At 41.7% G+C, this 26,950-nt stretch overlaps 1 protein-coding gene across 3 annotated transcripts in view; it reads right to left on the reverse strand.

Annotated features, from left to right (window-relative positions):
- The window catches only part of LOC137344851 (protein mono-ADP-ribosyltransferase PARP14-like), a 106,222-nt gene that overhangs the window by 43,644 nt on the left and 35,628 nt on the right, over window positions 1-26,950 (reverse strand). For all 3 annotated transcript variants that reach the window (XM_068008080.1, XM_068008060.1, XM_068008069.1), the window contains exons 5-9: window positions 22,058-22,288; window positions 18,771-20,767; window positions 17,223-17,468; window positions 7,594-7,815; window positions 6,835-6,946 (exon numbers count right to left, since the gene is read on the reverse strand). In XM_068008080.1, the coding sequence (XP_067864181.1) occupies window positions 6,835-6,946; window positions 7,594-7,815; window positions 17,223-17,468; window positions 18,771-20,767; window positions 22,058-22,288 (2,808 nt within the window). The remainder of the gene's footprint in view (window positions 1-6,834; window positions 6,947-7,593; window positions 7,816-17,222; window positions 17,469-18,770; window positions 20,768-22,057; window positions 22,289-26,950) is intronic.

Consider the following 26,950-nt stretch of genomic DNA (forward strand, 5'->3'; position numbering starts at 1 on the left):
GGAAGGGAGTTCCAGGATTTTGACCCAGCGACGATGAAGGAACGGTGATATATTTCCAAATTGGGATGGTGCGTGACTTGGAGGAGAACGTGCAGGTGGTGTTGTTCCCATGTGCCTGCTGCTCTTGTCTTTCTAGGTGGTAGAGGTCGCAGGTTTGGGAGGTGCTGTCAAAGAAGTCTTGGAGAGTTGCTGCAGTGCATCCTGTGGATGGTACACACTGCAGCCACGGTGCGCCGGTGGTGAAGGGAGTGAATGTTTAGGGTGGTGGATGGGGTGCCAATCAAGCGGGCTGCTTTGTCCTGGATGGTATTGAGCTTCTTGAGTGTTGTTGGAGCTGTACTCATCCAGGCAAGTGGAGATTATTCCATCACACTCCTGATTTGTGCCTTGTAGATGGTGGAAAGGCTTTGGGGAGTCAGGAGGTGAGTCACTCGCTGCAGAATACCCAGCCTCTGACCTGCTCTTGTAGCCACAGTATTTATATGGCTGGTCCAGTTAAATTTTTGGTCATTGGTGGCCCCCAGGATGTTGATGGTGGGGGATGCTGCGATGGTAATGCCGTTGAATGTCAAGGGGAGGTGGTTAGACTCTCTCTTGTTGGAGATGGTCATTGCCTGGCACTTGTTTGTCGCGAATGTTACTTGCCACTTATCAGCCCAAGCCTGGATGTTGTCCAGGTCTTGCTGCATGCGGGCACGGACTGCTTCATTATCTGATAGTGTTCAGTCCGATTCGCAACCTGTGCAATCATCAGCAAACGTCCCCATTTCTGACCTTATGATGGAGGAAAGGTCATTGATGAAGCAGCTGAAGATGGTTGGACCTAGGACAGTGCCTTGAGGAACTCCTGCAGCAATGTCATGGGGCTGAGATGATTGGCCTCCAACAACCACTACCATCTTCCTTTGTGCTAGGTATGACTCCAGCCACTGGAGAGTTTTCCCCCTGATTCCCATTGACTTCAATTTTACTAGGGCTCCTTGGTGCCACACTCTGTCAAATGCTGCCTTGATGTCAAGGGCAGTCACTCTCCCCTCACCTCTGGAATTCAGCTCTTTTGTCCATGTTTGGACCAAGGCTGTAATGAGGTCTGGAGCCGAGAGATCCTGGCGGAACCCAAACTGAGCATCGGTGAGCAGGTTATTGGTGAGTGAATGCCGCTTGATAGCACTGTCGACGACACCTTCCATCACTTTACTGATGATTGAGAGTAGACTGATGGGGCGGTAATTGGCCGGATTGGATTTGTCCTGCTTTTTGTGGACAGGACATATCTGGGCAATTTTCCACATTGTCGGGTAAATGCCAGTGCTTTGTAGCTGTACTGGAACAGCTTGGCTAGAGGCGCAGCTAGTTCTGGAGCACAAGTCTTCAGCACGACAGCCGGGATGTTGTTGGAGCCCATAGCCTTTGCTGTATCCAGTACACTCACTCATTTCTTGATATCACGTGGAGTGAATCGAATTGGCTGAAGACTGGCTTCTGTGATGTTGGGGATATCGGGAGGAGGCCGAGATGGATCATCCACTCGGCACTTCTGGCTGAAGATGGTTGCAAACGCTTCAGCCTTGTCTTTTGCACTCACGTGCTGGACTCCGCCATCATTGAGAATGGGGATGTTTGCAGAGCCTCCTCCTCCCGTTAGTTGTTTAATTGTCCACCACCATTCACGACTGGATGTGGCAGGACTGCAGAGCTTTGATCTGATCCGTTGGTTGTGGAATCGCTTAGCTCTGTCTATAGCATGTTGCTTCCGCTGTTTAGCATGCATGTAGTCCTGAGTTGTAGCTTCACCAGGTTGGCACCTCATTTTTAGGTACGCCTGGTGCTGCTCCTGGCATGCTCTTCTACACTCCTCATTGAACCAGGGTTGATCCCCTGGCTTGTTGGTAATGGTAGAGTGAGGAATATGCCGGGCCATGAGGTTACAGATTGTGGTGGAATACAATTCTGCTGCTGCTGATGGCCCACAGCGCCTCATGGGTGCCCAATTTTGAGCTGCTAGATCCGTTCTGAATCTATCCCATTTAGCACGGTGGTAGTGCCACACAACACGTTGGATGGTGTCCTCAGTGCGAAGACGGGACTTCATCTCCACGAGGACTGTGCGGTGGTCACTCCTACCAATACTGTCATGGACAGATGCATTTGCGACAGGGAGATTGGTGAGGACGAGGTCAAGTAAGTTTTTCCCTCGTGTTGGTTCGCTCACCACTTGCCGCAGGCCCAGTCTAGCAGCTATGTCCTTCAGGACTCGGCCAGCTCAGTCAGTAGTGGTGCTAACGAGTCAATCTTGGTGATGGACATTGAAGTCCCCCACCCAGAGTACATTCTGTGCCTTTGCTACCCTTAGTGCTTCCTCCAAGTGGTGTTCAACATGGAGGAGGACTGATTCGTCAGCTGAGGGAGGGCGGTAGGTGGTAATCAGCAAAAGGTTTCCTTGCCCATGTTTGACCTGATGCCATGAGATTTCATGGGGTCCAGAGTCAATGTTGAGGACTCCCAGGGCCACTCCCTCCTGACTGTATATCACTGTACCGCCACCTCTGGTGGGTCTGTCCTGCCGGTGGGACAGGACATACCCAGGAATGGTGATGGAAGAGTCTGGGACGTTGGCTGAAAGGTATGATTCTGTGAGTATGGCTATGTCAGTCTGTTGCTTGACTAGTCTGTGGGACAACTCTCCCAATTTTGGCACAAGTCCGCAGATGTTAGTGAGGAGGACTTTGCAGGGTCATCTGGGCTTGGTTTGCCTTTGTCGTGTCCGGTGCCTAGTGGTCCGTCCGGTTTTATTCTTATTGTGACTTTTCTTAGCGAGATTTTACAAGTGAGTGGCTTGCTAGGCCATTTCAGAGGGCAATTAAGAATCAACCACATTGCTGTGGGTCTGGAGTCACATATAGGCCAGACCGGGTAAGGACAGCAGGTTTCCTTCCCTAAAGGACATTAGTGAACCAGATGAGTTTTTACAACAATCCGGTCGTTTTATGGCCACCATTACTGATACTAGTATTTTAATTCCAGATTTTATTTAATTAATTGAGTTCAAATTCCCCAGCTGCCGTGGCGGGATTTGAACTCAAGACTCCGAGATTATTAGTCCAGGCCTCTGGATTACTAGTCTAGTAACATAACCACTATGCTACTGCTTTAGCTAGCCACGGATGAATCACTTTTCCCGTGAAGTTTTTATTCCTCAATGGAATGTATGTTCGTTGAGAATATTGAAATATTTCTTTAAATGTTTGCCACTGCTTATCTACCTTATACCTATGTAATTGGCTTTATTTAAGTTTAAGACTCTGGTTTCGGACTTAAGTATGTCACTCTCAAACTCAAATTCAAGTGAAATTCTATCATATTATGATCATTCTTTCCCAGAGGATCCTTTGCTGTTAGATTACTAATTAACCCATTCTGCAAGTTTATTAATGCCTTCTGTATTTTGTCACAATCCTCCTCAGTATTAACTATACCCCCCAATTTGATGTCGTCTGCAAATTTTGAAATTGTACTTTCGATTCCCGAGTCTAAATCATTTATGTAAATGGTGAAAAACAGTGGTCCCAGCACCGATCCTTGCGGAACACCACTTCCCACCTTTTGCCAGTCTGAGTAACTATCTTTAACACCTACTCTCTATTTTCTGTATTGTATGCAGCTTGCTATCTATTGTGCTACTAGTGCGGTACCTTATCGAAGGCCTTTTGAAAATCCAAATATATTACATCTGCTGCATTACCCTTGTCTACCCTTTCTGTTACTTCTTCGAAGAATTCAATAAGGTTGGTCAAGCATGACCTTTCCTTTTGAAGTCAGTGCTGACTATTCTTTATTACATTTTCAGTTTCTAGATTTTTCTATTACATCTTTGAGCAAGGATTCCATTATCTTTCCTACCACGATGTTAAGCTAATTGGTCTACAGTTCCCTGGACTGGTTTTATCTCCCTTTTTAAATATGGGAATCACATTAGCTGTCTGCCAGTCCTCTGGCACTATTCCCTTTTCTAATGATTTTTTTAATATATGTAATAGTGCCTCTGCTATCTCTTCCCTATCCTCTTTTAAAATGCATGGATACAATCCATCCGGACCTGAGGTTTTATCATTGCTAAGTTTGATTAGTTTATCACCTTCCTCCCTTTCTATCTTAAATGTCTTTATATCTTTTTTGATCTCTTCTTCTAATGTCATGCCCACCATGTTAGTCTCCCTGGTAAATACAGAGGCAATGTAATTATTTAATATTTCTGCCATTTCGCTGTCATTACCTGCAAGTTTGTCATGTGTATCGCTTAGTGGCCCTATCCTTATCCTGATTTTTCTTTTGTTATTTATGTGTCTGTGGAATACTTCACTATTTCTTTTGATATTCCTTGATTATTTAATTTTGTTATTTCTCTTTACCATCCTAATTGTTTTTTTTAAACTTCTTTCCTAACCTTTTCATTTTCCTTTTTGTCATCCTCTCCTTTGTTGTCTATGTACTTAGTGTATGCCTTTTACTTTAGTTTCAATTTTGCCCTTATTTCTTTATTCATCCATGGTATATCATTACTGGCTAGTTTGTTCTTGCTTTTTAGTGGGATATATTTGTCCTGGACTCTATTGATTATCGTATTAAATGGTTCCCACTGCTGCTCTATTTCCTTGTTTATCAGTGAATTTTCCCAGTTTATTTTCCCTAGTTCCATTCTCATCCCCTGAAATCAGCTTGTTTCCAATGTATTACTTTCGTCTTTGTCTTACTTATGTCCTTCTCAATCTTTATCTTAAATCTTATTATGTTGTGATCACCAATGCCTAGATGTTCCCCCACGCTTACTTCTCTTATCTGTTCTGGTTGATTTCGCATTACTAGATCCAGCTGTGCTTCCTCTCATTGGGCTTTTTCCATAGTGGGTAAGAAAGGAGCCCTGCACACATTGTAAAAACTCCATTTCCTGTACTCCTTTACCTATCTCTTCTTGCTAGTTTATTTGGGGATAGTTAAAATCTCTGATTATTATTCTATGTCGTTTACTCATTTCACATATTTGCCTACATATTTTTGTTAAATAAAAATGGCAAATTTTTCTTTCGATAGAAAGAGCATTATGGTAAATAAAGAAACTCTCTAAGCTACTTCAGGTCACAAACAGATATGAAGAAAGGCTGTGAGAGAGCTTGTACATGTTCCTAAATCTGGCATAACTGTATAGTATAAATGCTGTGGTAGGCCCCTGCATTACTCTCCAGCAACAATGTGAAAAGGTAAGAGAAAACTCCATCATTGAATTTCTGGTGGTCCATGTCAGGGCCTGGAACCAGGAAGCCCACTAATAGTAAATCCTGCCCAGTGGCTCATTGCAAAGCACTATCTGAATTCCCACCAACCTTAGAATCGTAGGCCCCAACAATCCATGGCCCATCTGGCATAGTCCTGCCAAAACTTTGGCAGAAATTCACATGAAGGGGCACAAATTAAGCTAGAACTTGGATATGGTGAGTCCCGGCCATGCAAAGCAGCTTCTAGGATAGCCTTCTGGAGACAGAGCCTCCACAACTCCAAAGAATGTCATTGGTGCATGTGGGGCCTGAGCTGGTGGCAGGGACTCCTTACATCGGGAGTTTCCACATTTACAGCCTTCAATGGGACTCAATGAAGGGTCAGCTGAGTATGCCTGATGAGATCAAGCATATCTTGCTGACAACCAGCGGAAGTGGAGTCCAGGCTGGGATCATGGCCTGGACCACTGGGAAAAAAACCTCAAATTAAAAAAATTATATATTTTTAAGCCCCCTCTTCTGTAAGTAGGTCATGGCGGCAGGGGGTGGGGGGGGGGGGTCAACTCCAAGTTCTTGCCAGGGAGGGACCCAGCATCCCCCTAGGCTCAGCACTCTCCACTGGACCTTCTAGGTCCTTTAACGTGGCAGACATCCTAGATGTTCCTCTAGTGGCACAGGTGCCTGCTATTCTGATGCAGATCCTTCCGACCCTGAAATCTTTTGTGTAGTCAGTGGCAGAGGTGGGGCATTCCATGTTCCAACAAACTTCTGTGTAAAAACAAATTCTCATAATCTCTCCCTTCGTAATTTTGATGATGACTTTAAATTGATAACCTCTAGTTACTGACTCACAGTGAGGCAGCATTTTCAGAGAGGAGGAGAGAACATTGGTGAAACACAAAGCTATCATCATTTATTGTAAACAATTTTACAACACCAAGTTATAGTCCAGCAATTTTATTTTAAATTCACAAGCTTTCGGAGACTTCCTCCTTCCTCAGGCAAATGTTTCAGGATCTCCTTGAAGCCTACGCATTTATACATATAGAACAATACATAGCATCTCCACATCATGATCATCATTTATGTTATCACAACGGAAAGAAATTGAACATCTAAGAAAATTGTCAAACAATCAATTATACTCAAAGGGGTTTTGAATAGAACAAAAATGGACATAAAAAATTAACTTTTAAAGTAAGATAGCAAAAGGAACATCGATGAAACTATCATTCTGGGGGCAGAGTTCTTTGTAATGGCTGGGAGCTGGGGAAGGAAGGGAAGTTCACATAGCCGATAGCCTGATGTCAGAAATGTCTTAACATTTTAAAAGAACATTGCCTCCTTGTGTTTGCCCATTTTTGGGATACTTCTGTTTTGGTAAACCCATTGGCACATGAAGGATGCCAAAGGAAGAAGAATCCTGATTTCATTCTGTGATTAAATTCAATTTTCTGAGTACAGTATAATAAAGTTAATTAATCTCACTGCTACAAGCACAAGAAATGTCTAGCACTTCAAAAACTAATTTATTTTAAAATACTAAGATAATATTTTTAATTACCTGTCTTATCTGCTGTTTGTGAATCCACTTTTCTACTATGTTTGATCTCTTGATAGTACAGGAGCTCGTGGGTCGGTATTCCATCAGCTACCAGCAATGCTGTTTCAAACGCCTGCAAAGTTCAAGATGTTTTATATGTGTCATTTTTGTCTAAACATTCCAAAGCATTGTTATTTGATCAATATTATAGCTGGAACAAAACCATGATTCAAACATTTAAGCATCTTTAATCAGTATTTGATCTCCAAATCTTATTGTTGAGAATACGTCCTTAAAGATGCATATATATTTGTCATTGATTTTTTTTAGGTGAAGTAAAATGTACAAATTACTTCAATGTTACAAGCATCTTCCCTTCAAATGTAGCAGGCTCTTCTAAAAGAACATCACTGATTGTAATTATGTTCAACAAAAGTTTCCTATGGTTTGAAAAGTCACTGTTTAAAATATTGCCCAGATTTTTGCTCTAGAGGTTGAGACCATAGAAAATTTAAACACTGGAAAAACATTTTTGGAACATACTTTTAAATTGAAAATCCAAGATGAAAGGTAAAGCCATTGTGTAAGACATCACTCTGATTGGAAAGAATAAAATAGACAATTCCATGGCAGTTCTCCAGGTATCTTGCTGTAACCCTGGCAGGTGACCCAGTATTTGCAGCTTTTCCTTTTTATTTTAAATCAGAAAGTAGTAATTTGGTGATGCTCAGCTTGTATTAAGATATATATATGATTGAAAATATAAACGAACATACATACCGAATAAATAGCCAAGTCCTTGTCATATATGATTAATTTCACTTCTTTAAGTGTGGATGTGGGATTTGCTTTGCTGAATGTCGTTATTCCCTCAAAAAACATTTGTGCTACAGTATTTTTTGGAAATTTCAAATTTCCAGTGCCAATGGCAGGAAAACTGATGGATTTGTATTTGCTTTCATGCACATTTTCTAGGCATTTTTGGATTATTGTTCGAAGCACCTGTTTAACAAAAATGGATTGCATACCATTATATTCTATTTTAAATATACCCTGATGTACTTTTCAAAGTATTTTAGATCAAAATAACACAGTCAACATGATAAAAGGTGCTTAAACCTATTCCTTAGATTCACAGTCAAAACCTACGCAGTCTGTTTTAATCTCTCTTATATTTCACAACCAAACCTTTATCCATCTACACATTATTAAATCAAGGTTGTGCCCCATTGTTTCTGAAAGCTTTAACCAAGTCATCATTCACTGTACTAATTATACCTCTCGAGTGTTCAGAATTATTCATCACCACCACCTTCTCAAGGGCAATTAGGGATGGGCAATAAATGCTGGCCTTGCCCACATCCCACGAACGAATAAAAAAAAAATCACGACAACCCACTTCCAGCAGTTAAAAACCTACTTGTCCCACTTGCATGGACAGTGCTGATAATTCCTAGTCAGACTTTTTATTTTTCTTTCTCTTGCTCGTCAGCAACAGAAGAAAAAAGAATGCTATAGAGGGAAGGATATTCACCATCTGTAGCAGAACAGAAAATACCATTAAAAATGCAGGCCCTATAGTTGGAGAGTGAGAATAAGTAACAGAAAAAAATATTGCGGAATAGCAGCACCTACAATTCCCATAGGCTGGTGTGCTGTGAAGAAAGAGATATAGGGGGAAATTTTCCAAGACCATATGCCACTGACATGGAGCAGACGACTTATCGGAAAGTCACAAGTGTACTCAAAATAAGCTTCAGATAAGCTGCCCGCTTAAAGAGCAACGATTAGACAAGGAAAAGGGGGCAAGAGAAAAAAGAGAAAGGGGAAAATAGAAAAAAGAAAAAGAGAGATAAGATAAAACATTATGAATGTTGAATATCTGAAATAAAAAGAGAGAATACTGTAAGTACACAGCAGATCATAGTATCATATCGTTGTATGGTACAGCACAGGAGGAGGCCATTCGGTCCATCGTGCTTGTGCCGGCTCTTTGAAAGAGCAATCCAATTAATCCCAATGCCCTGCTCTTTCCCCATAGCCTTGTAAATTTTCTCCCTTCAAGCATTTATCCAATTCCCTTTTGAAAGTTACCACTGAATTTGCTTCCACCACCCTTTCAGGCAGCACATTCCAGATCATTACAACTCGCTGCGTAAAAAAATGTTTCCTTATGTCGCCTCTGGCACTTTTGCCGATCACCTTAAATCTGTGTCCACTAGTTATCGATCTTTCTGCCACTGGAAACAGTTTCTCCTTATTTACTCTCTCAAAACAGTTCATGATTTTTAACACCTCTATCAAATCTCCCCTTAACCTTCTCTGTTCTAAGGAGAACAATCCCAGTTTCTCCAGTCCTTCCACATAACTGAAGTTCCTCATCCCTGGTATCATTCTAATAAATCTCTTCTGCATCCTCTCTAAAGCCTTGATATCTTTTCTAAAGTGTGGTGCCCAGAATTGAACACAATACTCCAGCTGAGGCCCAACCAGTGTTTTATAAAGGTTTAGCATAACTTACTTGCTTTTGTAATCTATGCCTCCATTAATAATGCCCAGGATCCCATATGCTTTTTTAACAGCTTTCTCAACTTGTCCTACCACCTTCAAAGATTTGTGTACATACACCCCCTTCTGCACTCCATTTAAAATTGCACCATTTAGTTTATATCGCCTCTTCTCATTCTTCCTGCCAAAAAGTATCAATTCAAACTTCTGTGCTAAATTTCATCTGCCATGTGTCTGCCCATTTCACCAGTCTGACTATATCTTCCTGAAGTCTGTTACTATCCTTCACATTGTTTACCACATTTCTGAGTTTCGTGTCATCTGCAAACTTTGAAATTAAACCCTCTATACCCAAGTACAGGTAATTAATATATATTAAAAAGGGCAGTCAGCCTAACGTCGATGGTGGACTATTCTCTGCTTTCTGTCCCCTAGCCAATTTTGTATTCAAACTGCCACTGTCCCTTTAATCCCATGGGTTTTAATTTTGCTAACAAGTCTATTGTGTGGTGCTTTACTAAATGCCTTTTGGAAGTCCAAATACATAACATCAACCGCAATAACCTCATCAACCCTTTCCGTTACTTCATCAAAGGACTCAATCAAGTTAGTCAAACATGATTTTCCTTTAACAAATCCATTCTGACTTTCACTTATTAGCCCATATTTTTCCAAGTGCCAATTAATTATTCCTCGGATTATTGTCTCCAAAAGTTTTCCCATCATCGACGTTAGGCTGACTGGTCCATAATTGGCAGGTTTATCCTTCTCTCCTTTTTTGAACCGGGGTGTAACATTTCCAATCCTCCAGTCCTCTGGCACCACCCCCATAACTAAGGAGGATTGGAAGATTGTGGCCTGAGCCTCCGCAATTTCCACCCGTACTTCCCTCAGTAACCTAGGATGCATCCTATCTGGACTGGGTGAATTTTCCTCTGCCAGTCTTTTAAGTATCTCCTCTTTATCTATCTTTATCCTATCCAATATCACTACTACCTCCTCCTTTACTGCTACATTGGCAGCATCCTCTTCTCTATTGAAGACGGATGCGAAGTATTCATTTCGTACCTCAGCCATGCCCTCTGCCTCCACAAGAACATCTTTTTTGTCCCTGATCGGTCCCACCCTTCCTATTTATATGTTTATAAAGACTTTTAGGTTCCCATTTATGTTAGCTGCTAATCTGTTCTCATACTCTCGCTTTGCCCCTCTCATTTCCATTTTTGGAACTCCTCTGTACTTTCTGTATTCAGCTTGGTTCTCTACTATATTATGAACCTTACATTGTCATAAGCCTCCTTTTTCTGTTTCATTTTAATCTCTATATCTTTTGTCATCCAGGGAGCTCTAGCTTTGGATGCCCTTCCTTTCCCCCTCGTGGGAATGTATCTTCTGTATACCGGAACCTCCTTGAAGGCCACCCATTGTTGAATTATTGTTTTGCCTACCAATGTTTGATTCCAATCCACCTGGGCAAGATCCCTTTTTAACTCACTGAAATTAGCTCTCTTCCAGTTAAGAACATAATAAGAACATAAGAAATAGGATCAGGAGTAGGCCATCTAGCCCCTCCAGCCTGCTCCACCATTCAACAAGATCATGGCTGATCTTCTACCTCAACGCCATTTTCCTGCACCATCCCCATATCCCTTGATGCCTTTAATATCTAGATATCTAGCGGTCTCTGTTTTGAATGTACTCAATGACTGGGTCTCCACAGCCCTCTGGGGTAGAGAATTCCAAAGATTCACCACCCTCTGAGTGAAGAAATTTCTCCTCATCTCAGTCCGAAATGGCCTACCCTTTATTCTGAGACTGTGACCCCTGGTTCTAGATTCCCCAGCCAGGGGAAACATCCTCCTTGCATCTACACTGTCGAGCCCTGTAAGAATTTTGTATGTTTCAATGAGATCACCTCTCATTCTTTTAAACGCTAGAGAATACAGGCCTAGTCTACTCAATCTCTCTTCATACAACAAACCCACCATCCCAGGAATCAGTCTGGTGAACATTTGTTGCACTCCCTCTATGGCAAGTATATCCTATCTTAGGTAAGTAGACCAAAATTGTACATAATACTCCAGGTGCGGTCTCACCAAGGCCTATATAATTGCAGTAAGACATCTTTACTCCTGTACTCAAATTCTCTTGTAATAAAGGTCAACATATCATTTCCCTTCCTAATTGCTTGCTGCACCTGCATGTTAGCTTTCAGTGACTCATGTACAAGGACACCCAGGTCCCTTTGAGCATCAACATTTTCCAATATCTTACCATTTAAAAAACACTCTGTATTTCTGCTTTTCCTACCAAAGTGGATAACTTCACAGTTTTCCATATTATATTCCATCTGCCATGTTCTTGCCCACTCACTTAGCCTGTCTATATCCCCTTGAAGTCTTTTTGCATCTTCCTCACAACTCACAATCCCACCCAGTTTTGTGTCATCAGCAAACTTGGAAATATTACATTTGGTCCACTCATCCAAATCACTGATACAGATTGTGAATAGTTGGGGCCAAGCACCGATCCCTGTGGTACTCCACTAGTCACGGTCTGCCAACCTGAAAAAGACCTGTTTATTCCTACTCTCTATTTTCTGTCTGTTAACCAATTCTCAATCCATACCAGTATATTTTCACATTTGATTGTTCCTTGTCCTTTCCAATAACTATTCTAAAGCTAATGATATTGTGATCACTCTTCCCCAAATGCTCCCCCACTGAAACATGCTCCACTTGCCCCGCTTCATTCCCCAGAACTAGATCCAGCACTGCTTCCTTCCTCATTGGGCTGGAAACACACTGATCAAGAAAGTTGTCTTGTACACATTTCAGGAATTCCTCCCCCTCTTTGCCCTTTACATTGTTACTGTCCCAGTCTATATTAGGATAATTGAAGTCCCCCATTATCACTACTCTATAGTTCTTGCATCTTTCTGTAATTTGCCTGCAAATTTGCTCCTCTATCTCCTTGCCACTATTTGGTGGCCTATAGTATATACCCAGTAGCATAATAGCTCCTCTTTGTTCCTTAATTCTAACCAAATAGATTCTGTCTTTGACTCTTTAACTACATCATCTCTTTCCAGTGCTATAATAGTTTCTTTGATCAATACTGCCACCCCCCCCCCACCACCTTCTTTCTTTCCTTACCTATCTTTCCTGAATACCTTGTAGCTAGGAATATTAAGTACCCAATCCTCCCCTTCTTTGAGCCTGGTGAGAGTGACTGCCCTTGGCATCAATGCAGCATCTGACCGTGTGGTGCCAAGGAGCCCTAGTAAAACTAAAATCAATGGGGATCAGGGGGAAAACTCTTTAGTGGCTGAAGTCATACCTGACACAAACGAAGATGGTTATGGTCGTTAAAAATCATAGAACTCCCGAACTAACAGCAGTGTGGGAGCACCTTCATCACATAGACTGCAGCGGTTGAAGAAGACGGCTCACCAGCACCCTCTCAACTAGGGATGGGCAATAAATGCTAGCCTTACAGAGATGCCCAAATCCCGTGTAAAAAAAAAGCAACCCCGCTTTTTCAAGTCTTTCTTCGTATTTGTATTTCCTCATAGTAGGCAGCATCTCGAGTGAATCTGCATCCATACAATCATCCTCTGTCTCTACTGCTCTCACTATTTTTGGCAAATGCAAATTTGACAAATTTACAGTTGGTGTAGCATCCAGGTAATTTAGGTAGAATAGCAACAACAGGATTAATGAAGATACTGCTATATCAGTAACTGAATATGTAGATACAATGAAAGAACATGACAGTTAATATGTAGCAAAGGGAATTAAAGAAAAATACTGTTGCTTTTAACTTAATGTCAGTAATCCAGTGAGTAAATATTGGCAAAAGCTTTTGTATCATTAATTGTTACACACATAAGGATACAGAATACTTTAGAATGTGCTACAAGGAATGTTGTTCGACAAAAGTATCATCGCAGTAATGTACATAAACTACTTTTCATTAACAATAGTTTTAGATTGTCAGTTATCACTGAACTAGAGGCCAATATGTCTTCCGTTCTGAAATTAAAACAGACTGTGTAAACAGAAAGAAATGCCGAGCCAATATAGAAGTGAACGCACACATGCAGGGGCTCATTGGGATTTTTGTTCAGTCATTTAACAGACATACTGCATGCCACATAATTGGATTAATGAACTTTGACAATTAGACCAATTAAGAGGTTTGTTAGCTTGTGAAATTTAAAGGATCATTATTACAGATGCATTATGATTGAACATAAGAAATAGGAGCAGCAGTAGGCCATTTGGCCCCTCGAGCCTGCTCCGCCAATTAATAAGATCGTGTCTGATCTTTGACCTCATCTCCACTTTCCCGCCCAATTCCTATATCCCTTGATTTCATTCTTGAATATACTCAATGACTGAGCATCCACAGTCCTCTGGGGTAGAGAATTCCAAATATTCACGACCCTCTAAGTGAAGAAATTCCTCCTCATCTCAGTCCTAAATGTCAACCCCATATTCTGAGACTATGTCCCCTAGTTCTAGACTCTCCAGCCAGGGGAAACATCCTCGCAGCATCTACCCTGTCAAGCCCTCTTAGAATCTTATATGTTTCGATTAGATCACCTCTCATTCTTCTAAACCCGAAAATATAGGCCCATTCTACTTAATCTTTCCTCATAGGACAACCGTCTCAACCCAGGAATCAATCTAGTGAACCTTCATTCCACTGTCTCTAAAGCAAGTATATCCTTCCTTAGATAAGGAGACCAAAACTGTACACAGTACTCCAGGTGTGGTCTCACCAAAGCTCTGTACTCCAACCCCCTTGCAATGAAGGCCAACGTACCATTTGCCTTCCTAATTGCTTGCTGTACCTGTATGTTAACTTTCTGTGTTTCATGCACAAGGACACCCAAATCTCTTTGAACACCAACATTTAATAATTTCTCACCATTTAAAAGTATTCCGTTTTTCTATTCTTCCTACCAAATGAATTGTAAACAATTTTACAACACCAAGTTATAGTCCAGCAATTTTATTTGAAATTCACAAGCTTTCGGAGGCTTCCTCCTTCCTCAGGTTCCCATCCTGATCATTATCTAGCAAAGCGTCTGAAAGTATGCATGTGTGAATATTAGTGAACATTCACCTGAGGAAGGAGGAAGCCTCCGAAAGCTTGTGAATTTCAAATAAAATTGCTGGACTATAACTTGGTGTTGTAAAATTGTTTACAATTGTCAACCCCAGTCCATCACCGGCATCTCCACATCATGGCTACCAAATGAATAACTTCACATTTCCCCACATTATACCCCGTCTGCCACCTTCTTGCCCACTCACTTAACCTCTCGCTATCCCTTTGCAGGCTCTTTGTGTCCTCCTCACAGCTTACTTTTCCACCTAGCTTTGTATCGTCAGCAAACCTGGATACACTACACTTGGTCCCTTCATCTAAGTCATTAATATAGATTGTAAATAGCTGAGGCCCAAGCACCGAGCCCTGTGGCATCCCACTAGTTACAACCTGCCAACCCGAAAATGACCCGTTTATTCCTACTCTCTGTTTTCTGTCCGTTAACCAATCCTCAATCCATGCTAATATATTAGCCCCAATTCCATGAGCCCTAGTCTTGTGCAACAATCTCTTATGTGGCACCTTATCGAATGCCTTTTGAAAATTGACTGCTGTGCTCTCCCAAGAGTTACCATTTCAAAAATTGCCTACAACCATTGCCCTTTTGCATACATTCTTTCATTGCGTCAAAGCTACTTGGTACATTTTTCTTGACAGTGAAAGTGACAGTTGAAGAGTAGCAAACAGATGCTCAGACTCCCAGGCTGAAGTACTGCTCTGCTGTTAGGGGTTTCTCAGTGGGGTTAATAGCCACGGATGCAAACGATAGTCCTACTACCCTAAAAGCCAGTGATTCTTCCTCTTCAAATAATGCTTCTTGGATTAACTGCCATTGACATGCATAATAATGTTTCTGTAGTCAGATACTATCTGAACTAATTGAGTACAAATCCTTTCGATTGATAAAAGGTCAAGGGGTTGATATGAAGAGCTCGGGTGCCCACACAGGTACAGTGTGTGACACTTCACACTCGAGGGAACCTGCCCACAGTAAAAGGTGTGTACCCTGTCCAGCTGATGATGGAAAAGCGATGAAATTGTTGCCCCTGTCTTGTCACTTGCTTGATACATATGTGTATGTCATACTGTTGGATCTTCCAGAAGTGGTTTGGAAGGATCCTATCACATTACTGGCCAACAAACTCAACTAATACATGGAGCAAAATGTATTTGAAAACACCTGCAACCGAAAGCACCATCTTTATGAATCCTACTGAACCAGTACACATCAAGCCCCAGTTTTAATGGTCAATGGCCAAAAACATGAAATTAAGTGTGGGATCGTCTAATGGGTTAGATAAATATTGAATTGAGTATGTGCATGCTGGCAGCATGGCCTTAATCTTTGGCCCAAAATTGGCTGATGGACGATCAGGCGCCCTGCTATTTGGTTTCGTGAGATCAGCCACCTGACTATTCAACCTGCACCTGCTGTAATTGCTGGTCGGGCCTCTCAAAGTTGGTGCTTTTGTGCCAAATAAGATGGATCCTGTTTATAGAATGTGATGGATGTAGCAAGGATGTCTTACTGCAGTTATACGGGGCCTTGGTGAGATCACACCTGGAGTATTGTGTGCAGTTTTGGTCTCCTTACCTAAGAAAGGAGATACTTGCCATAGAGGGAGCAGCGAAGGTTCACCAGACTGATTCCTGGGATGACAGGACTGTCGTATGAGGAGAGATTGGGTTGACTAGGCCTGTATTCACTAGAGTTTAGAAGAATGAGACGGGATCTCATTGAAACGTATAAAATTCTGACAGGGCTAGACAGACTGGATGCAGGCAGGATGTTTCCCCTGCCTGGGGGGTCCAGAACGAGGGGTCACAGTCTCAGGATACGGGGTAGGGCATTTAGGACTGAGATGAGGGGAAATTTCTTCACTCAGAGGGTGGTGAACCTGTGGAATTCTCTATCACAGAAGGTTGTGGAGGCCAAGTCACTGAATATATTTAAGATGGAGATAGATAGATTTCTAGACACAAAAGGCATCAAGGGGTGTGGGAAGAGAGCGGGAATTTGGTATTGAGATAGAGGATCAGCCATGATCATATTGAACTGCGGAGCAGGCTCGAAGGGCCGAATGGCCTACTCCTGCTCCTATTTTCTATGTTTCTATGATTTATTGCAAAGCTTTAATGTAAAAGACAGACAGGAGACAGTAGTCATAAAAACCCAGGGGTAAGGCAACAGCTATAGTGCAAGAGTTAGGATTGGAGATGAGGAAAAAGACTGAGGATAGCTACCCAATCAGGGATTCAGGTGGGTTGATTAACACGTTTTTTTCAGGTCATTCACGATAGCAAAATCTTGGTATGATAGCAAAGTCAGTAAAAGAGGAGCAGCGGAGCCACTGGTGACCATAAATATGAAGGAATCCGCAATGGTGGCTTTACTAGAGGAAAGTTAGAGTTGATAGATTTGATGTTGTTTGACAGAAGGTTGAAAATCTCTAGAGGGTTATTAAGGTAAGGAGAGCCATGGATGAATTTCATGAAATAAGGAAGAGATATTTTCAGCCATATGATGCTAAAATCAAGTGAATCAAGGGAACAATGACATTTAAGGACACAAGCACAAACATAAATATATACATTTCCTTTGAATAAAAAGGTCAGAGTAGAAAAAGTAATAGAGAGATTCAAATGATGGAGAAATCAGTCAGTCTACAAGCTAGTTGCAGTATAGACACTTGTTAGTTCACATTTATAAACAATACTTCATAAATCAAAGCAACTAAGACAGTTATATTGATAGAAAATATAATTCCAGTAAATAAACTTACTTCTTCAGCTTCAGAAGCTTTATCCATGCTCCAGTGACAACAAATTACATTGTACACTTCGTAGCAATATAACTCACAATCTGAGGTGCTAACAGGTAAAACATCTCCAGTTTTAAATGTTGTTGTGCCTTTGGCTTTGTCTGTGTTTGTTTGTAATTGATCCCCAGCCTGTTTTAGAATAGCTTTAGATACAGGTCCTTGTGAAAGATTCAGATCAGTAGATACTGTGTTCACGATGACATCACACTAAAAAAGATAGTTAAACAGAATGTAATTTTATTTTAATGGAAAATACAGAAACTGCACGGTTTCAAAAATATTGTAGAAAGTATACATCAAAACCTATGTTATATAACTTAGCACTTCAGCCAGATTGATCAAATCTTACCACTGTCCATCACATTCCAGTTACGGAATATAGGAACTGCATGCTGCTAACCCTTACATTTTATCATTATATTCCCTTATAGCTATCAAAACAATAAATTCCTCCAAGATTATTCATTGAACATGTAATAGGATAGTACAGTCACAAGCTGAATCCAACAGTGCCATTTTTATCCCTGTGCATGATCCTCAATCTGTATTTTCCATATTCTGTAATGGAAACAAGGGGAGGCCAGTGACATAAAAAAATTGTGGAACAAGAAATCACATTCAGCCCATCATACAAGGCAATTGGAACATCGAAAATTATGATCCATCTGTCGTTCACAAAGAATGGGCAGGGCAGGGGGCAGGATGAGTGCAAAATGGACTTGCTGGACTAAGTTTGAGGCCTGGGGTATTTGAAATCCAAGGCCTCATCTGCATGCCACTGGTCAACTATCTGCCTGAAATGGGTGGAAAGTGGCAACAGGATGGTGGGTGGCAGAGCAAGTTCACGCGGTCAGATGCCACAAGCTGCCACCAAAAGAATGTTAACTAGCAAACAAGTACATCACAGGGAAGGGTTTCAGGAGGGTCTCCCAGGAAGGAAGTGTGGGGGAGGCGGGTCTGGGGCAGGATGGGCTGTGACTTTCCTTGCGGGACCCAGAGGAGCACTCCCATAAAGGAAAGTTTTTCACTTACCTTGGAGGGCTTTATTGTCCCCCCGATAGCTGCTGACCTGCCTTCACCTGGCAGGAAAGCCGCGGAGACTTCCCTGCTCAGGCCCAGGTTAATGTGCAATTGTGGTGCCATTGATGCAATGGGACCCCGATTTGCATTAATTCATGAGGCTGCCGCCTGCTTCTAGCAGGCATCTCATCCACCTAACAGCAGTGTGCAGTTAAAATGGTGACCAGTGTGAACAGGGAGGAATGGCAGAATGCTCCATTTTAAAGGCCGCCCACCTCGTTCCCACCAGCCGGAAGGTTAAAATTGACCCGTATATGACTAGAATATAAAAATGCATGTAATTTGAGTAAATTATTCCTAATATGATTTCATAATTCATTTATGGATAATATATTAGAGTGGTCACATATTGCAAATTACTGTCATAGTCCCACAAAAGTTTTATAAAACAATAACACATAGCCATAAATTGCTCATTATTTGTTTTACCTTTTGTTCTCCAATATTTCCTTTCACCAGAAACACCTTTAATCCCTCGGGTGTTGTAAACATGTCACCTGAGTCGTCTAGGTCTATTTTAGGCATGGCGCTATCAGGCTGCATTTTAGACATGCTAGACTGTTTGCTGGCTTCTTGCTGTAGCTCCAAGCCTGTGTTGGCAGATGAGTTTTTCTTCTCACCTTTGAAGGCTAGCTCCATCACAGCTGGTGTCTTTGAATGTTTAGCTTTGGGTTCTATTATCTCCTTAACAGCTTTCTTCATCACTTTAATAGAGGCATCATCAGTACTCAGAAGTCTGATGTCAGTCAGGACTGGATTAAATTTTATGAATTCCTCACAATATTCCTTGATAGCCTTTACCATAGTCCGCATTGAGGACTTAGGCTCTCGTGGACTAAATGCAGGAATAGCAATAGATGTCATAGATTGAAAATTTGCAGCAGTCAGAGCTGTTGATATTCTCTTTTTAAGAATTGCATTTGCTTGTGTACTTTGTCTATCTGATTTTGTCCAAATGACATGAAAGATCATAACGCATTGTAATTTTCCAGGCATGGTTGGAATCACAGCACCCTCTTTCATGACCTGTGTATTTTTTTTGAGTTTATTAATATTTTCTTGAAGCTCAGGACCACCAGCATCTACAAGCGTTTTTGACAATCCACTGGAACAATCTAGCATTTCATTGGTCAGGTGTAAAATTGCATCAGCCTCATGAATCACTAAATTATGTTTGATGACCGATATTTTAAACTTGTTCAGAAACATTGCTGTTGATACTGTTTCTGGTTTTTCTGAAAGAGGAAGATTTGTTTGTTGCCCTTCTTGATCTTCTATGTAGATTACACATTGGTAAGGGTTCTCCAGTTTCTTCAGAAAGTCCTGATTTTTAGCAAAAAACTGAACAGCACCAGGTTGGCACAGTTGTTTTTTTACCACTTTAATTTGTTTCACCATGTCCGTTATTACATCTTCTGTTTGTGTTGCCTTTTTCATACTCACTCTGATCTGTAGTCTCAATGAATGCTCATTCTTCACAAAATCTATACTCACATCTTGGAGTAAGTCTGAAAAATTCACAAACCTCTGGACATATTCAAAGGCACCCAGTGATGGAACTTCAATAAAAAATTCTTCTATGCAGTTTTCGTTGATGTAATTTTCAATGCATCTTTTTGCTTCTTCAGAAATGATCCTGTACCCAACAAGGATGACACAGGCAGATTGGCCTGAATTAGCTTTTGATTCCAGGTAGTGTTGCAGTAAGTACTTCTCTTTTATATCTTTTAATTCCCAATGATTTACTTTCACAGATGTTGTGGTTTCCTCTATGAACAGATTGAAATCATTCGCACTGTCCAAGTGAAAGTTTTCTGGAATTGGTATTGTTACTTCTGCAAAGGTCATCTTCAGTTTTTCTTCAGCTTTTTGTTGGTGGATTTCTGATGCTGCATACAAAATTCCTCCATTTTCAACTTCATCATATGAATATGCTGCAATAATTCCTGAATCCAAGAACATTTGTGTAAGGAAACCTTCCTTTCCTAACTGTGTCAAAAATATTCTTAAATGTTTTGATAAGTTGATGATTTTGTATGTCATTTGGCTTACTTTAGTAAGCAGTTTTAGTTGAACTTTTAAAATATTACTTTCCGTCCCTGTAACTTTCACTACATTTTGTGACATGTCAAAATGCAACTCAACGTTAGGAAACTCTTTGTTTAGTTCCAGGTTCTTCAAAATCAGTACATGATATTTGTTTTTGAACGGACATTCTTCTGTCACAAAACTGCTTGCAAGTTTGGTTTCATCTTCTCTCCTTTGAGCCAGTGATTCAGGGTCTTCTTTGTCCTCCTTTGATGGTTCAGAGTCTTTTCTGTCTTGCTCGAATGTAAATTCCGTTAATTTCTCACCTTCATAATAGCGGTAGATTTTTAAAGTATGACCTTTTATGCTATGTGTTTCTGATAGAATACGCTCAACAGCTGAATTTAAAAAAAAATCAAAAGTTATTTCATTTAAAAAATAACAAACTGAATACAGAAGTACCAAAATAAGAAATAATTGCCAATTAGAACCATGGAAATTTTTAGGATAGGAGGCCATTTTGGTCCATCGTGTCTGTGTGCTGCCTTTTTGCTAATGAAATTCAAAACTAATCCCACTATCCACTCTTTCCCCCATAGCCTTGCATCCTCCTCTGGTTCAAATATTTAGACAATTTTCCCTTAATGGCAATGGTCACTGTCTCTAGTAGTCCCTGGAGAAAAGCATTCCATGTTCTAACGATGCTTTGTGTAAAGAAATTCTTTTAACCGCTCTCCTCTTAATGATAACATTAAATTGATGACTCTTCAACCAAAGGAAATAGTCTTACCTTGTGCTATCTATCAAAACTCTTCATAATTTCACCTCTATTAAATCTCCCAATAGCCTTCTTTGCTCCAATGGAAATAGTCCCAGTATTTCAGGTCTCTCCTCATAAATAGAGTTTATCATCCCAGACAGCACCCTGGTGAATCAACACTGTACACGCTCTCTGGTTTTAATGTCCTTTTTATAATGGGGTGCCCAGAACTGCACACAAGTCGAACTTGAGGAACCATTTTTTTATGCAGCGAGTTGTAATGATCTGGAATGCACTGCCTGAAAGGGTGGTGGAAGCAGATTCAACAGTAACTTTCAAAAGGGAATTGGATAAATATTCAAAGGGAAAAAAATTACAGGGCTATGGGGAAAGAGCAGGGGAATGGGACTAATTGGATAGCTCTTTCAAAGAGCCGGCACAGGCACGATGGGCCAAATGGCCTCCCCCTGTGCTGTACCTACTATTATGCTATGAACTGTGGTCTAACCAATGTTTTGTAAAAACAAAATAAGCATTATTTCTGTACTCTTGTACTCTATGCCCTACTTACAAATTCCAAAATTTCATTGGTTTTTAATGGCTTGATTGACTTGCACTTGCACTTTCAGGTAATTAAACATTTGTGTCTTTAGGTCTCCCTTTTCATCCATACCCTTTAGTGTCTTTCCATTAAGTATATACTCACATTCCTTGATTTTCCAAAAGGCATTACTTCACACTTATCCACCTTAAATTGCTTCTGCCACCTGTGTTCCCATTGCATTAACCTGTCCATGTTTTACTGATTTTTTTTTTACAATCCTTCCCACTGTTTGCCAAACCTCCTACTTTTGTGTCATCAACAAATTTCAAGGATGTGTTCCCTGTGCCCAGGTCCAAATCATCTATATATACTGAGAACAATTACCTTCTGGGTTTGGAAAGATCACTATTGCAGACTGTGTCGCTCTATCTAAATGAACCTCCACACTGCTGTCATCTGTTAGCAAGTGTTCAAAATACAGTTCAAGATGATCCTGTACTATTGACTCAGGGAACTGAGTAACTCGGAAACACCGTGTTCTTGGCAAGTGCTCAGCAACCAGTTGCAGTCCATGAAATGTTTTATTGTTGAAATTGTGAACAGCTTTATTCAAATCTAGTGGGGGGAAAGAGAAAATTTGTAAGTGAAAAAACATTGAAAATGTACAAGTGCTAGTTTGTTCTTCATGAGTGATAAAATAACAAATGAATTTTGATCAATCACATTCATGTAAATCCAGGCAAACCTTACACTATGACAAAGTTCTCTAAGACCAGAGGATGCAAATTAAAAATTGGGAAATTAAATATTGAGGCAAATAGAATAAATAGATGCAGAGATATCCAGATACATTTCTGGGGAGAAGGATAAGAAAATGAGATGGTTGTACTGAGATCAAACAAAAAGGGATTCAGAGAAAAATCACACTATCAGTTCCCTTGGACTGCCCTTGCACACATCCTAGTAAATGACTATAGTGTGTCGGGCTTAGTAGTCTTTTCTTAAAAGTTCTTAGGTTCTAAATAAAGATCATTATATGACTTCCATGAAATTTTCAATTGACAGATATTCAGCAAGCAGTTTCATTCATCAAATTCATTTTTGCTGTAATTGTTCAAATTTAGAAAAAGAGCATTCTCCCACTCCCCCACAAACACATCTCCCTGAATTCAGGATATCCATAGCTGACCGCTGCATTAATCGTGCACCAAATATTTAGTAAGCATAAAAGTATACATCAAACCTGAAATTTTAAAAAATCAGTTCTACATTATTTATTGTTAGCTCCACTTAGTAACAGAAATAATGAAATTGTGACCAATTTTAACCAACACATATACTACATGCAGTAAAGATTAACGTTTATTTTGATACTGAATTCTGCTTCTGAATCCTATGAGGATCGCTGGGAGAGCAGGGGTGCAACTCAGACAGTGGGAAGGTGGAATTGGGAGTGGAAGCCCAGCGTCAATTTCTTCCAGTGCTGCAATTCCCTGCTCTTCTATAATTAATGAGCTGAGGTGCCCATGCCTATTTCATGTGTGACCCTTATAAAGGCCCTAGATTAATGCAAAAACATTAAAACTAACACCATTCACAATTCCCCAAGATTTGTTCAGGGTTTTCTTTTTTTTCTTTGCATGTCCATTTTGAATGGGCACAAGGGAATCTTCGCAGGCAATCGACCTTTTACATAGGGCGCTATATTGGGCCATGTAGCGCCCATTGTTTCGGCGGTACGCGGCCTCCCGAAATGCCAGGGTGGTGTCTTGGCTGCATATGCACATTTCCAGTGTGACACACGCCGGATGCCATCTTGGTATAGGAGTTAGCGCAGGCGCAGATCAGTGTGCAACGTTGATTTGAAGTGATAGACACCATTTTCGCACTGAACGCTCAACTCAACACACAGTCTTAACCCCGACCATCTGAATGTGTATTAGATGGCCTGGAGGACCCCCACCAGCGCTATTTAAAGGAACAATGCAGGGTTTACAGGTTAGTGGCTGGATTATCGCTTCTGGCTGCTGAGACATTTGTAACTGTTTTTGGAGGTCTCCTATACTTGAGTACTAGGACGCGGGGACATAGCCTAACATTTAAAGCCAGGAGGTGCAGGAGTGAAGTTAGGAAATACTTCCACATGCAAAGGATGGGAGAAGTTTGGAATGCTCTTCTGCAAATGGCAGTTGGTGCTAGCTCAAATTGGTAACTTTAAATCTGAGATTGATAGATTTCTGTGAACCAAGGGTATTAAGGGTATCCATGATCTCAATGACGGCAGAACAGGCTCAAGGGACTAAATGCCATTGCCACTTGCTGCTTCCTGATATGTACCACCTTCTTATGCAAGAAAGCAGGTCATGTGTCTGGGTGATGTGCCTGTCATGGTTGAACAGCTGCCAGTGGGTGTGGCCTGTGAGTTGTGGGTGGGCGGCTTGCAACAGTGTTAATGTGTAAGGGTGAGAGGAAGCATCTGGTTGGAAGAGTTGAGTACTGAATGAAAGAGTTTGTTGGTATGTGGGTGATGGGGGTGTAGTGCGTGGAGCAGTGTATGCGGCTAATGGTGCAGTTGGTAGGAGACACCACTTGACAGTTGACTTCACTCACCCTGACCGCTCATGTCAAAGCATTGAACTTCATTGTGCACTGCATCCATGTTCATGATGCTGTGCACTTGGCATTGACTTCGTCCCCCACTGCCTTTTGGGTATATGTCTAGAGGGCCTCTTGCCACCCCCCCCAGCAGATATAGGATGCCCCTCCTTCTGTCCACCTCTTGCATCAAGGCCTCTAGTGCATTAGCAGAGAACCTTGGTGCACGCACTCTCGCAGGCCAGGTACCAACTCAGATCGGCAGATTGTTGAGATCTGGCATGCAGATTGGAGGTTGTGGGATTTAATCGTGCGCAACCTTTATTCAATGTTTTAACATAACTCATTAGTTTTGTAAATATAGGGACGGGAGCGGCATCTGTGTTTTGCATCTGCGATAGCTGATCTCCGTTCAGACAGCAGACTGCAGCCTGTTATTTTCAGCAAATAACAGGTACCAGGTACCTTCAAGAGATTTTCAAGAGACAGCCTGCGTTTAAAAGATTGGAGCTCTCCCTGCTGGTAGAAAGTGCAAATTGCATGGAATCCTCATTCAATGCTGATTTCCAACGCAGATTGCAGGTAAGTCCTCAGGCCTGATGAAAGTCTCGTGCTGCCTGTGCAGGGGCCATTGGGCGTGGGGTAATAGCGGAGCACGCTACCCCCGCCCAATAACAGGCCCGATCCAATTTATCCCCCATAGACTTTACTTAGAATTACATAGATTACCTAGAATGTACAGCACAGAAACAGGCCATTCAGCCTAACAGGTCCATGCCGGTGCTTATGCTGCACACAAGCCTCCTCCCTCCCTACTTCATGTAGTGTAGATGAAAACATGAAATTACAAAGCGATATTGATAGATTAGGTGAATGGGCGAAGGTGTGGCAAATGGAATTCAATGCAGACAAATGTGAGGTCATCCACTTTGGATCAAAAAAGGATAGAACAGGGTACTTTCTAAATGGTAAAAAGTTAAAAACAGTGGATGTTCAAAGGGACTTAGGGGTTCAGGTACATAGATCATTGAAGTGTCATGAACAGGTGCAGAAAATAATCAATAAGGCTAATGGAATGCTGGCCTTTATATCTAGAGGACAAGAGTACAAGGGGGCAGAAGTTATGCTGCAGCTATACAAAACCCTGGTTAGACCGCACCTGGAGTCTGTGAGCAGTTCTGGGCACCGCACCTTCGGAAGGACATATTGGCCTTGGAGGGAGTGCAGTGTAGGTTTACTAGAATGATACCCGGACTTCAAGGGTTAAGTTACGAGGAGAGATTACACAAATTGGGGTTGTATTCTCTGGAGTTTCGAAGGTTAAGAGGTGATCTGATCGAAGTTTATAAGATATTAAGTGGAACAGATAGGGTGGAGAGAGAGAAACTATTTCCACTGGTTGGGGATTCTAGGAGTTGGGGGCACAGTCTAAAAATTAGAGCCAAACCTTCCAGGAGCGAGATTAGAAAACATTTCTACACACAAAGGGTGGTAGAAGTTTGGAACTCTCTTCTGCAAATGGCAATTGATACTAGCTCAATTGCTAAATTTAAATGTGAGATAGATAGCTTTTTGGCAACCAAAGGTATTAAGGGATATGGGCCAAAGGCGGGTATATGGAGTTAGATCACAAATCAGCCATGATCTTATCAAATGGCGGAGCAGTCACGAGGGGCTGAATGGCCTACTCCTGTTCCTATGTTCCTATATTCCTAACCCTAACAGCATCTCTTTCTATTCCTTGCTTCCTCAAGTGTTTATCTAGCTTCCCTTTAAATGAATCTATGCTAGTCGCCTCAACTACTCCTTGTGGTAGCGAGTTCCATATTCTAACCAATCTCTGGGTAAAGAGGTTTCTCCTGAATTACCTATTGGGTTTATTTTTTTTATTATTCGTTCATGGGATGCGGGCGTCGCTGTCGAGGCTGGCATTTAGTGCCCATCCCTAATTGCCCTTGAGAAGGTGGTGGTGAGCCGCCTTCTTGAACCGCTGCAGTCCGTGTGGTGAAGGTTCTCCCACAGTGCTGTTAGGAAGGGAGTTCCAGGATTTTGACCCAGCGACGATGAAGGAACAGCGATATATTTCCAAGTCGGGATGGTATGTGACTTGGAGGGGAACGTGCAGGTGGTGTTGTTCCCATGTGCCTGCTGCCCTTGTCCTTCGAGGTGGGAGGTGCTGTCGAAGAAGCCTTGGCAAGTTGCTGCAGTGCATCCTGTGGATGGTACACACTGCAGCCACTGTGCGCCGGTGGTGAAGGGAGTGAATGTTTAGGGTGGTGGATGGGGTGCCAATCAAGTGGGCTGCTTTGTCCTGGATGGTGTTCAGCTTCTTGAATGTTGTTGGAGCTGCACTCATCCAGGCAAGTGGAGAGTTTTCCATCACACTCCTGACTTGTGCCTTGTAGATAGTGGAAAGGCTTTGGGGAGTTAGGAGGTGAGTCACTCGCCACAGAATACCCAGCCTCTGACCTGCTCTTGTAGCCACAATATTTATGTGGCTGGTCCAGTTAAGTTTCTGGTCAATGGTGACCCCCAGGATGTTGATGGTGGGGGATTTGGCGATGGTAATGCCGTTGAATGTCAAGGGGAGGTGGTTAGATTCTCTCTTGTTGGAGATGGTCATTGCCTGGCACGAATGTTACTTGCCACTTATGAGCCCAAGCCTGGATGTTGTCCAGGTCT

Source organism: Heptranchias perlo, chromosome 2 (genome assembly GCF_035084215.1).
Source record: "Heptranchias perlo isolate sHepPer1 chromosome 2, sHepPer1.hap1, whole genome shotgun sequence".
NCBI lineage: Eukaryota > Metazoa > Chordata > Chondrichthyes > Hexanchiformes > Hexanchidae > Heptranchias > Heptranchias perlo.